The following is a 12,423-nucleotide window of genomic DNA, read 5'->3' on the forward strand; positions in this document are numbered from 1 at the left end:
CTACTAATTGAAATTATCATCATTGAGAGAGAGTCCGATCGAGCTCGCGTAGCAAAACTCGTTCTCAATCTTTCTTGTCCTACCCAAAATCGTTGGCAAGTTCAACAATACGGAGTTTTCTTTTCGTGTAATATTAGAAGCTAAGTAGTTTTGCCTTGCTGTTTTGCATTTTTGGCAGCGCGTTCTTGCTCCTCTCTAGCTAACTGTGTTGTGTTTATTTCACGGTTCTCAAGACGCTTTCTTTGACAGGAAAGGCCGACATCTACCATCTGACTCACTGAGTTAGATCCTGCCGACGCTATGGCCGCAGTAACAGCCTTCTGAGCTTCTGCCTCGTTGGCAGACATGGCTTGGGCTTTGTTTTGAGGTGCTCGGAGTCAATGTGTCGAAGAAAGAAGGTTGAGGGTTGAGATAATCACTAGACAAAGAAACTCGAATATAAACTGTACTGTTGAAGCTGCTGCTACTTGGGAGAAAGAACATGAAGAAACCTTGATCTACTCACATTAAGGAGTGCGGGTATTTATATGTACTCTAATGAAACCCAGCAAATAAAGGCTTAGTCTGCCAACAAAGATGCCATGGGATCATTCAACGCAAACTGTTGATACTATTTTTAAGCAGGGTGGTCATCTGCTTACATGCCTAGGGGCTGTTCCTTTTTTGTTTGTTCGAGCGATGCCATGAGAACCTTCTTTGGCCTGTCATCGAAAATCAAATACAACTTGCTGGTCTTGGTATCATTTCATCTTTTAAACACAGGATCCCTATCTGTAGATTTACAACTAACGCCACATTCAAGTTTTAGCTAGTATAGGGATCATGGGATTCAATTTTTTAGATAGGTACATATCTGTACTTACGGGGGACGGTGTTGGGTCGGGTCTTAAAACTATGGGGGATGTCGAAGCCTTCCTGCCTAACCTGATAGGACCTTTGTTCCTTGTCAGGATTTGTCTTCCTTCCTCTGTCTCACGTATATAGTTACCTACTATAGCTCAATTTATTCCGGGTTTTGTATTGTATCGTGTTTTTCTTTTTTTTTTTGCCTTTTCTAATGTGTCATTATTAGCCAGTTCACCCATGCATTGACGGTCGCAGTGGCTCTGAGCGGTTATCAAATATGGATGATCGCTGGCGAGGAGCACTACAGTCAAAGAAACCAGATTACAGTATATGATGCTGTGTCCGGTTTCTCTCTCCATAAGAGCATTTGGTCATCGCCCATTGTTGAAGTTGGGTTTCATGAATTGTGGTTCTAGGACTCCGACAACAATATTCGGTTAATCTTGCTATTCAAAATTCGTAGATAGTCATTTTGGTGAATGCTCAACTGTCACTAGGGAGTTTTGAGATTCCATCGATCCCGATTTTATCGCTTGTGCGGGCACTACGAGTCACAGGTGGTGGAGTCACACTGGTCAAGGTTTTGATTCTGGATATTCACCTATATTTTACGAGACTTGTGCGGGAACCCCGGTCAAGTAAACAAAGAGATATCACCATTATGCAACAGTTGAAATTTCGTTCTTGCTTTTGCCCAGCGGACACAGCTGGCATCTAGGAACATTGAATCAATATACTGATACAGGGTATGAAGTTACGCGTGTTTTCGCGTCGGACCAAACCAATGGATAGGGCAGCAACTACGGTTCGATTGCCCTGGGCCTTTTTTTATGTATTACCAACGAATTTCATTTCCAAGATTCACTTATTGATCCACTGCAGTGGTGACAAGCAACATTTTTTCAACGACGTATTCACTGGGCGACGGTACTGCGTAACTGAATAGCACAGTTGTAGATCTCACGGATCCTGATTGATCTATGCTATGCATAGACTAACCATCCGGCAATACTAGCTTAAGGTTAAGCTTCTGGTTATATTTCTAGCTAATAGTGACAGAAGGGACTTACATCGAATTTCCCTGAAATAGCCTTGATGTTATCTTCCAAGATGAGCCACGTGGAGTTGCACAAGTTGTCATTCTCTGGTTGACCTATCCAACTCGCAATGCTGTCTGTGTTGAAGATAGGACGGATTGCATGGATTCCACCATCACCCGTTATGATCGTGAATCCTCGTAGTTGCTGGCCGTGGAGATTTATTCTCACTTGCCTTCCTGGTACTCGGTACCCAAAAGTGATGTTCGGGCTTGCTGCGTCTGCACTTATCAGATCAAATCCGGTGATATAAGTTTTTGTTCCTTCAAGTAAGATCGACACTGCCAAGCCGATCATGTTTTGTAGTGCAACGGATTGAATGACGGGAACATGCTCTTCCCAACAGTTTTTACACTTCATCCAGTCTTGCCCCTGTCTGCAATTTCTGTCGCAGCGAATTTCAACAGAAACCCCCTTCCAGGGTACTGCACTAAGCAACAAGTTGTTTTGAAGGCCAGCTTGATCGGTCGAGCCTTTAACCATTGAATACCTATCTGCTAGCCATCGGTTGTTTCTCCACTGTCGCCGTAGGGCCCAAAGGTGAAGATATGGTTGATCAATTCTTGCCGTACAGCGGTAAATTGATCGCCAGTTCTTGTTCTTGCTTTTGCGGCTTTGGGCTGCCTCCACTAGACAGGCTAGAAATCCACGGTCTCCATTGACTCGAAATCTCGTCTTCCAGAATGACTGGAGTTCAAAAAGGGTTGCCATCGCTCGCGATACATGTCGAAGTTTAAGGAAATCGGCGGTAGGGAGGTAACCTGCAATTTCAAGTCGTATCTCCATTGCGAGCAAGCCGAAGCAGTCAGTCTCAAAAGCCATGTTGCTCCTATGCCCTGTTTTGCCACTTTTTATTTTTGAAAACAGCGCTGTGGCATCCCCAATCCCTCGGATAATAGGTTGTCTCAGTGGATACCATTGACCTTCCCTGCGTTCGATAGAGCTATCTTTACTTGGATCTATCAAATAAGTCTCAATCAATATTATGCTCGTATAAATAAGAAACTCACCGTTACATATCGCCTTTGCCGAGGTTGGTATATCCTTGCAGACTTCGAAAAGCCTATCTAAATCGATATCCTCATTTACGAAATGCTTTATCAAGAGGAGCCAACAACAATCATGAATCAAGAAAGCCTTGGCCGGCTTACTCTTAGCCATAACATACCAATGGCCAAACTTCTCAGCACCACAATTTCTTGGATGAGTAACATCCTCTTCACTAAGCCAGTCAAACTCTGCCACAGAAACATCCGACAACTGGGTTCCACTTGGGGTTAAGTGCACTATGGGCGTTGAGTATGGTGGAATAATTATATCTCTCTCATCAACTGACTGTAGACTTACACGCTTGATAGTTTACCATCCAAGGGTAATCAGTGCTGACAGGCCATTCGCATGATACGCAGGATAAGGACGAATCGTAGTTGTAGTACTCTGAGTTGTATGACGACCCCACGGAGTATGACGAATCTCTGTTGGACGGTTCTTTATCCATGGTGCGGCAAATTTGATGAAGAGGACTGTGATTTAAATATTGGAGACAAGAAATTGATTCTAGGTGAAATATAAATAACTAGGCAAATATTTTTGAGCGAAAAATGTGAAAGAATCATTGTGACATCAAGCTCAACTTGTCGTGTAGCCGTACCAAGACGAGCAATGCACACAGAGTAATACGATTATTTTTCACTAGTAGGAAAGATGTCAGAGATTTTGAAATTGCATATTACTTTCCTACCGTCGATTTCCTCGGCCTTCAATCTGTATTCAGAGCGGTAGTACTTCTTTTTGAATAGAAGACAAAGAAAGACTGCTACTAATACACAATAGGGATATTTTTTTAAGTAGGTTTATACCATAGTTATCAAATATTTATGTATTTATTCATAAACTACTATTTAAGAGAGAAACCCGGAAATCTACTGAATTATTATTAAACTCGCCCTAATACTTAATTTCCTTAACAATGCAATACAAACTACTTCAATATCAACGTTTAGGCGTCATTATTCAATGGCTGTAAATATCCTAGTAGCCATAAGCTTAGCAACAACAGCGAAGAGTTGATAGAAGTATATACCCAAGCCTCGTACAATGGGGCTTGCTTTGTTAGTGTAGTCCTGCCAAATAAAAATGCTAACTGAGGTTTTGAGGTTAGGTTTTAACCAACAACTTCCTGGTGTCGTGCGAGCCCACTCGACGGCGTTGCCCATAAGCCTTATAATGTTCTAAGGTTAGCTCTAGTCTTAGTTATTATCTATATCTATATTGTTGAGGGGTCCTGGCGTTATTATAAGTGATGGAATGAGCCGTGTCTAAGATACTAAGGTTGAGAAAATCGATCGTTCTATCAGCCTATCGTTAAAGAACAAAAGTCAATGCCATAGAAACATAGATATCACATTTATTGATGCAACAAAACTTTACGAGACTGACTCTCCAACCTTGTCGCTAGTATTAACTGGTCTGAGGAGTAGGTATACAGGATACATTCAAGAGTTTCAGCTGACGATTCCGCCCTCATTAGGTTGACACAAATTCTGCTCAAGGTCCCTAAATTTGGACTGAGCAGTGTGCGTCGGGTCTGTCCGAATTGAAAATCTGTAAGAATAGAATGGGATACTTATTGCCTTGACATCGCCCTCCTAGTACATCTGATACGGTAAAGTGTGACTCTGGACATAGGTCAGTCATTGTTAATATCACTCGTCCTAATAAGTTTCAAGTAAGTTGACTTGAAGCAGCAGTGTACTTACGTTGATCACGGAGCGTTATTCCCTATATAAAACTGTGATCTGTGAATTAATGAGGCCAATAATGTTACAGATGACTGGTCCAAACAGTGATTGAACATCGCTTAGTATAAGGATAAACTCATTTGCTTTGTGATCAAACACTGCCATCCCCCAATCCTCTGATATAGAGCGGTAAATTGCTAGGGTTAATTGCATTGCATTTAGAAACTTCCTCTTGGCATGTTCGGACGCCACATCAGAAGACCCCTAGGGAGCTTTAATAGTAGCCCAAAGATAAGATCTAGGTTTCTTTACTCCTATATTCTCAGTCTTCTGTCGCTGAACTGCCTAGCAGACCCTGACAAAAAAAAGAAGTATAAATCAGTGATTGCTGCCTACTCCACACCCAATGACTATTGACGATTAACATATTCATTTTCAGTGCTGCCTATATTATGTCTTATTGATCATTCCAATACAATAATCTATTGTCGAGTTCTCCTTATCTAACAATAAAAGTCCGAAGTACAAATAATTTGAAAAATGCAAGCGAATTTGCTTCCTTTCAATATCTTGAGGTCTTGTGCCACATATCAAGTCAGAAATACTACAACTTCATGCATATTTGCACGCTGGTCGTACTAATAGCAAGATGTCCACTCCCGGAATTGTGCGTCTACATAATTTTCTCAATTTTCTCCATTAAATTACTAACTGTGGCTATAAATGTAGTATTCCGAAAACCAATTGATCCGCCTCTATATGAATGGAATACGAAAAGGATCATCGGAGGCCAAGATTGACCATTTATGGTCACACATCCTGGGGTTTTATTGGCCGGTTGCCAATGATTATGGCGTCGAACGTGAAGCTTATGTCGAAGCCGATTCCCTGAAAAGGACCAATTTGATCTTAACTAAGATCAAAGATGAAAAGTCGAAACGGTGTTTATACATTGAATGTAAACGCTCAATTTTCTGCCTGGATAAAGAACCCCGAGAGGGTATATGGGAAACATCTGTTGATCAGTTGAGAGAATATATGGTCAACGGAAGCAACGATAACCTGGGCGGAGATATTTACGGCATTGTTAGTATTGGACTGAAAGTGCGCTTCTACATCATGTCCGCGAATAGTGACAGGCTGCAAAGGTACGGTGGAAACTCTGCCTCATTGTCACTGTCACTCAGACAGGACAGCGGGAAGGTGCACACAATCATGGATGGGATTAGGAGGCGCCTTATGTAGAATACACAGGGGATATCGCTACTACTCTATGTACTATCGTGAAACCAAAGGACCTAATAAACAGCAACTCCATATCTCACATTGGCCTATCATATAAGTTCATATCATAATATGAACCTCAGGGGGCGAAATCTAACTTGTTTCTGAAATTTTGCCTGCAGAAACCCCGTTGCCTTTGCTTTTGTCTTCTAATATTTTGCATATGTTTATGAGGCAATTTTAAAGATAGGTGACTTTTCTGTCCATCGAAGATCGTGGATCTATAGATATACTTCTTGATTTAGTGAATGCGGCTGTCTTAGATAAGGTTATTAATGTATACTGGGACACAATTATCTCAGTTTATCAAGGAGTCATAGAGATACCTATCTACTTGGGTTAATCCTGTGGGTAATAATCCATCAAACAGTAATGGATTTTGGGCTAATAAACAAACCTAGGCAGCCAAGGCCTTACCCGTTGTCTCACCCTGTTTCATATTATTTTGTCTTTTTCTGCCTTGAAAGAGCCTCTCAATACTCTACTACCTAGTGCTCTTTAACTGTCTTATCCATGACCGGAAAATCCCCCGGCATATGGGGGAATAGGTGAAAGGGAAAAAAGGAAATATGAAAACAAAGCGGAGAACTGATATAAATACATCAGAGTGGAAGAGATAGACCAATCTTGCAATGGCTATCCCTGCAAGTGGCATATCTAGTGCCCACTTAAACAAAAAAACGCATCTGCAATGGGCTCGGCTCTTTATCAAGTTTGACTCACAAAAAGAAAATAAAAGGGGTTTAATTCCCCGTAGGTTCAGATAAATAAATCATCTTCTACACCTCTACGGTAATTGGCCCTTTCTTGGAATATCATCAACCATGTTGACTTCTGAAGTTCACAAAAAGAGAGATCTGGATGAACTTTCCAGGACGGTACCAGAACCCGCCGTTAGACCAACTGTAAGATATCCATTCCAGGGCCCAACTAGAATTCATGATCTAAAGCCCAGCAGATGGAACATAGCGAGTGGAAACGCATACAAAAAAAGAATGGAAGAAAAGAGGATCAGAATGATCAAAAAGCAGAATGGAGAGATTCCTTGGTGGGTGGAAGACGAGGAAGACTCTGTCGAACCGGCTCTCACGTATGAAGAGCAACAGAAATGTATTGAGGAGCTGAAACGTGCACTTGAAATCCGCCGGGCTGAGAACAATGCTATCCGAAATGACCATCAGTTCTTGGATGGATATTGGGATGGCTGGCCTGAACTCCGTCTTGGCAAATGGGAAAGTGAACTCAAACTTCGGACATGGGATTGTTGGACATGGGGATTGCATTATTGCATTGACAGCAGAAGAAGCAAGTGCGAAGCCCTGTCTAAAGAGCAAAAAAAGGATGTAATTGAGAGCTTGAAGGGATGGGTTGTTCAAGAAGACTTCGACAACACGGTTTCACGGCTCCCTCCTAATATAAGGTATTCCATCTTGGGCAGCTTTGCTTCAATGATCATTTTCAAAGATTGCCTGAGGTTATTCTGGTCAAATCCCTTCTGGTATTTGGATCTAGATGGTGAATTCTCAAACGGCGAAGGCGTTGAAGCCCCTCTCGGTGCCCGTTTGAATGCCCTGTACAAAGAGTTTGAGAAAGGTTATCTATCCCTGGAATATCTGATGTTGTCGTAAAGTTGCAAAGTTAACACAGCCTCCTCATTTTAGCGGAGACACGGCTTGTTCACCATTGGCGGGCGCAGACAGTACGCCTGGCTAATGTCAGATACCTCAGCCATATCACGATATGTGATACTGGCTTTGGGCTCGCAAATGAGGCTCTCCAAAAATCCAAGGCTTTTCAATTTGCCGCCGCTAGACTCAAAGACAAGACCTTCCGATGCCTACTCAAAGACGAAGACGAAGACGAATTGAAGGAAAGCCTCGGCCATGTATACTTGAGGATGTCTGAATTTGCAAAGAACATAGCCCCATCGCAGCCATTACTGAAATGGCGACTTTAAGATGAAATTCCAGACGAGTTTGATTCTCGCTCGAAGGTACTTCAAGCAGCACACATCCACGGTATCGAGGAAGGTGAACGGAGGCTTAACTGGCATAAAGTTCTCGCAATACTTCAACCATATTTCTTTCGAACGGGGGGATGGAACCGAGACGGACCAACGGATACGATGGTTGGCAAAGCTGATGTTTTCTTGGAAGACCTTGTAGGGCGGCCTGGAGATGCTTGGTCCTCGGATGAGAATGCTTTCCCAACAAGAGGAAAGAAAATGCAGCCCAAGAAAGCAAAGACTGAAAAAATGAAGGAAGTCAATACAAAGAAAACTGCACGAAAAGGCAAAGTAAAGAATGGAGCTGAGAGGAAGCTTTGAAAATACATATTGAAGAGGGGAACGCTCCAGGCTGTGTGCAAGAAAAGACCGGCAAGATCAATACGTGGTGGAAAACATGGTTCTCTACTGCAATATGTAGCACTCATGCTGTTTCAATAGTATGCTGCTTTCCAACCTTCCTTCGTTTTTCTTTTGGCAAGATACTTTATAACTGAATTACAAAGGTTTCCAATGCTCCCCTTCTTGCGATTCTATTTCAATCTCTTCCAATCCAATAAATTGAGATGCATGCATTATATTATATACTACAAATCAAGTTTCTCAATTCAACATCTCGCAGGAATACACACTCTCTCCCTACCCCCGAAAATAATATATTGAACATCACAGTTAGGACCGGATTTTGGATGGCTTCCAAGGTTGGTTAAAGAGCTTAGAAGTATTTCTATGTCCTGATACAGGCCCGGGTCAGATATAGAGAAGTTGAACAGCTACCAGTGGGAGTCAAGGCCAATGTTATACATATTCAGTCATAATAACAATTGAAAAACTCTCAAAGGTTCATCTTGTTTGTATGAAACTAGTTGTTCCAGGGATATAGTCTAAGCTACTGTCTGTTGCTGAATACTAATAATTGTCTCCATGTTTTCCTTTGGCTCTTGCTTCTTTTTTTGAATCTCGTCGAGAACCACAGCAAATGAACCGCCCGCTGGTAGACTTAGTTCTTCAATCGTTCCCTGTTTTCCACTCTTGACCTCCGCTGCAATTCGAGCAAAGTGGTTCTCAGTTTCCTCCGCGACATCGTACTCGATGATCCAGTCATCGTGAGGGATAGACAGAAGGTCGGGAAATTCGGCGACAAGCTCGGGTGTCCACTCTGTGGCATGGGCAGCATCTCGATTACTAATTGAGGACATGTGAATCACATGCGATCGGTTGAAACGAATACGCTCAAAGACTTGAAGGGCCAGCGGCACATTGCCGTTGGCCTTCTGTAGGCACGATGCCTGTATTAATCGTCAGCCACCACAGACATGCAATGATAGTAGAAGGAACGAATTTTACCACGCAGACAGCATCTTCAACAGCTTGGCAAGCACCCTGAGCTGAGGTAGGGAGATGGCAATGGGCTGCATCGCCCATAACGGCGAGCTTTCTGGACTTGGACAACCAGGTTGGAATGGGATCGCGCCACACAAGCTTGTAGTCAACGAGTCGATCCTTGGGAGTGTTCAGGGCGACTTCTGTGAGGGTATTAGAAAAACCACCTTCCTCGATGTGCCTCAGAGCTTCGTTGGTGTCTCCAGGGAAAGACCATGACTCTCCAATGTCTCCCTCATCCTTATGGGTCAAGACCCAAGCGAGTTGACTATTACTGTTGTTAAACCCCGATCTTTTTAACCTTCCAAGCAACAGAATACGTACGTGGCATTGTCCCAGGTGTAGACAAAGGCGTGCATGTTCTTGCCGAGTATCATGGCAGCCTGATCTTCGTCAGGGTTGCAAAACCTGGCGATTTGAGGAATCTTGCGGTGCTCGTCCGTCAAATCATACCAGGCTCGGTAGATGGCGTATCCGCTATTGACCCTGTTATCTGGCAGGCCGAGAACCTTGTCTCGAGCAAGAGAGCGTGGGCCATCGCAGGCAAGAACGACGTCTCCAAGGATCTTCTGGCCACCCTTGGTGATAACACCGGTCTCCTTCTCATTATCAAGGTACTCGGTCACGGTGAAATCGGTACCAAAACGCATATCGACACCAATCTCTTTGGCGTAATCAGCTATGATGGAGTGCTGCAGTCCTCGATGTCCGGCAAACTGAGTGTGGTAGTGCTCGTCATGGAAAATCCAGGGCTCGGTAGGGAGTAGCGAGCCCTGGCTGGAGAAATAGTTGAGCGTTTTAGCAGTATGCACACCTGACTTCAGGAGTTTTTCGCCCACAGATCCGTTGTCCCAGGCCTTGATATGTCGGCCTCCGTTGTGCATGAAGTCGAGAACATCGCCCTGGTTGCGGCTGGTGGGGTAGGCCTCGAGCAGGATAGGATTCATGCCACGGAGCTTGCACTCAATTGCGGCGGTTAGGCCACAGAATCCGGCACCGACGATGATGATCGTTAGTCCTTCAGACATGATGTTGACGTTTGGGTGTAAGGGGAGACAGATGTTGCTAGCGAATTTCATAAATTGTGAAAGCGAGAACTTGAGCGGAATCCAGGCAAAGACAGTCAATGATTGCGGCCTTTAACATCATTTTTGAAATCGGTCTGTTTTGCATGTGAGCTAAGAGAAAGTTGTAGTTTGATAAGGAGCCACTCCCGGATGGGACCCCGGGGCCCCGGGGTCCACTTTGAGCACTATCGGCCAACCATAATATTATCCGTTGTCGTTGTCTTTGTTCTATACACACTTATACAATTAGCATGTTTTCTCCCCAAGTTTCCCGATCAAGCTAGCACAGATGCGCTGTGTCATTTTTTCTATCAATAGCAAAAGTCTCCCCCAGATCAAGACGTTACAGTCGATGTTTCAGTGACCATTATTAATGCTCATCTTACTATTTCCCATTTCCTGACCACGCTGAGAAGTGCCTTTCCTCGTTCAAACTCGATTAGATTTATTCCCATCATGGTCGTCGTTGCAGTAGCCGGAGGCACAGGAGATCTTGGGCAGTTGATCGTCGACTCGTTGCTGGCAACCGGGAAACATGTGGTCTATTCTCTGACCCGGCGTGTGAGTGACATTGCCCGTGGGTATAATGAGGAGAACGCCACTGACATTCTATTCGGGCAATAAACACAGGCTCCTGCTTCTGCTCACTTAACCACGGGCCCGAATGGAAAGCAATATTCCACTATCGTCCAAACGGATTACATGGAGGAGAAGGCCATCACTGCCATTCTCGAGGAAAGATCTGTCCATACCGTTATCTGTGCGCTGAACGTGGACTTCGAGGATGTTTCCAACGCCCAGCTTCGGTTAATCCGTGCTGCTGCCGCTACAACCTGTGTCAGGCGATTTGCACCCTCGGAATTCAATGTTGATTACGACCTACCGGATTCCGTCCTTCCGTATCCAGAGAAGCGCTTCCATGTCGCCGCTCGTCGAGAAATTGAGAAGACAATGCTCGAGTATACGTACTTTTGCTGTGGTATGTTCATGGATTACTATGGAATGCCACGCATTAAGAGTCCCTTGCGCCCTATGTACTCAATCCTTGACCTGCAACACAACATTATCTATATACCAGGAGATGGAAGCGCTACTATGGCAGTAACTATGGCCAACGATGTTGGACGGTACGTCGCCGCGGCAGTTGACTTGCCGGAGTGGCCAAGGGTGCTGAACATCATTGGGTCACAATTGATAGTTAAGCATCTTGCAGACCTAGCAATTGAAGCCAGGAAACCACAACAGGTCCACGTAGAGTGGTACCCAATCCAACAATATCTGGATCACAAAGTTCCTACCCTTCCCAGCAACGAGCCTATTATCCACCACTTTCCTGGTGGTGAACCACAGCTACGAGCTCTTCTGTGCGACCTTGATGCGGCGGTGGGTCTTGGGGCTTACGACATTGCTCATGTCGAGGGATCTCGTAATCTTGTCGAGGTCCTTGGGGATTCCGTAGAGAAGCCGATGTCTATCGAGAAGATGATGGAGATGGTGTGGGGTCAGGTATAAGCAGCTGGTTGCATCTTTACTCAGGGGATACGTACCCTTTTATCAGTTAGAGTGTACAAAGTAGGGGTAAAATATTTGGAAAACAGATGCTGGCAGAGGATGGAAACGATGCGATGGAATTGGCCTAATTAAGCAGCCAGGATAGGGATGAAGTGGATAGTGTTTTGGAAGAACCACGAAATGGAAGATTGCTTTTACCCTTCAATAGTAGGATTATCTGTCATACAAAAAGCAATCTTGGAATATAGTATCAGTGAGAGATAGGGAGACACAATGTAACAGAAACAGGTTGTACCCGTGGACATTTCATGTACTGCAACTAAGGCTAATTGATTCCTCCATAAACTCTACAGCTATCCCTTCATCATAAAGAAGACGGCAGTTGATAGCGTAGGCAATGACAAGGTCTTGAAAATATCCCTCATCAGATAAGCATGTCTCTAGGTGATATATATCAATCCAATACCTACTCATTTGAAACTCGAAAG

At 43.9% G+C, this 12,423-nt stretch overlaps 5 protein-coding genes across 5 annotated transcripts; 2 read left to right on the forward strand and 3 right to left on the reverse strand.

The window, feature by feature from the left end:
• Positions 1–140: 140 nt before the first annotated feature.
• N7479_000202 (uncharacterized protein) lies at positions 141–347 on the reverse strand (the record flags this gene model as incomplete). The annotated part of the gene is made up of 1 exon (XM_057247900.1): positions 141–347. The coding sequence occupies one exon, from the start codon at positions 345–347 to the stop codon at positions 141–143; it is 207 nt and encodes a 68-aa protein (XP_057112332.1).
• Positions 348–1,840: 1,493 nt separating this feature from the next.
• Positions 1,841–2,765, reverse strand: N7479_000203 (F-box domain protein; the record flags this gene model as incomplete). Its single annotated transcript, XM_057247901.1, has 2 exons — positions 1,841–1,888; positions 1,917–2,765. The coding sequence occupies 2 exons, from the start codon at positions 2,763–2,765 to the stop codon at positions 1,841–1,843; spliced, it is 897 nt and encodes a 298-aa protein (XP_057112333.1).
• Positions 2,766–6,963: 4,198 nt separating this feature from the next.
• Positions 6,964–7,925, forward strand: N7479_000204 (Carboxylesterase type B; the record flags this gene model as incomplete). The annotated part of the gene is made up of 2 exons (XM_057247902.1): positions 6,964–7,561; positions 7,630–7,925. The coding sequence occupies 2 exons, from the start codon at positions 6,964–6,966 to the stop codon at positions 7,923–7,925; spliced, it is 894 nt and encodes a 297-aa protein (XP_057112334.1).
• A 932-nt stretch (positions 7,926–8,857) lies between these two features.
• Positions 8,858–10,384, reverse strand: N7479_000205 (salicylate hydroxylase; the record flags this gene model as incomplete). The annotated part of the gene is made up of 3 exons (XM_057247903.1): positions 8,858–9,262; positions 9,321–9,624; positions 9,681–10,384. The coding sequence occupies 3 exons, from the start codon at positions 10,382–10,384 to the stop codon at positions 8,858–8,860; spliced, it is 1,413 nt and encodes a 470-aa protein (XP_057112335.1).
• Positions 10,385–10,879: 495 nt separating this feature from the next.
• N7479_000206 (phosphoserine aminotransferase) lies at positions 10,880–11,935 on the forward strand (the record flags this gene model as incomplete). The annotated part of the gene is made up of 2 exons (XM_057247904.1): positions 10,880–10,984; positions 11,054–11,935. The coding sequence occupies 2 exons, from the start codon at positions 10,880–10,882 to the stop codon at positions 11,933–11,935; spliced, it is 987 nt and encodes a 328-aa protein (XP_057112336.1).
• Positions 11,936–12,423: the final 488 nt, after the last annotated feature.

This window comes from Penicillium vulpinum, assembly GCF_028829585.1.
Source record: "Penicillium vulpinum strain IBT 29486 chromosome Unknown utg000001l_segment0_segment0, whole genome shotgun sequence".
Lineage (NCBI taxonomy): Eukaryota > Fungi > Ascomycota > Eurotiomycetes > Eurotiales > Aspergillaceae > Penicillium > Penicillium vulpinum.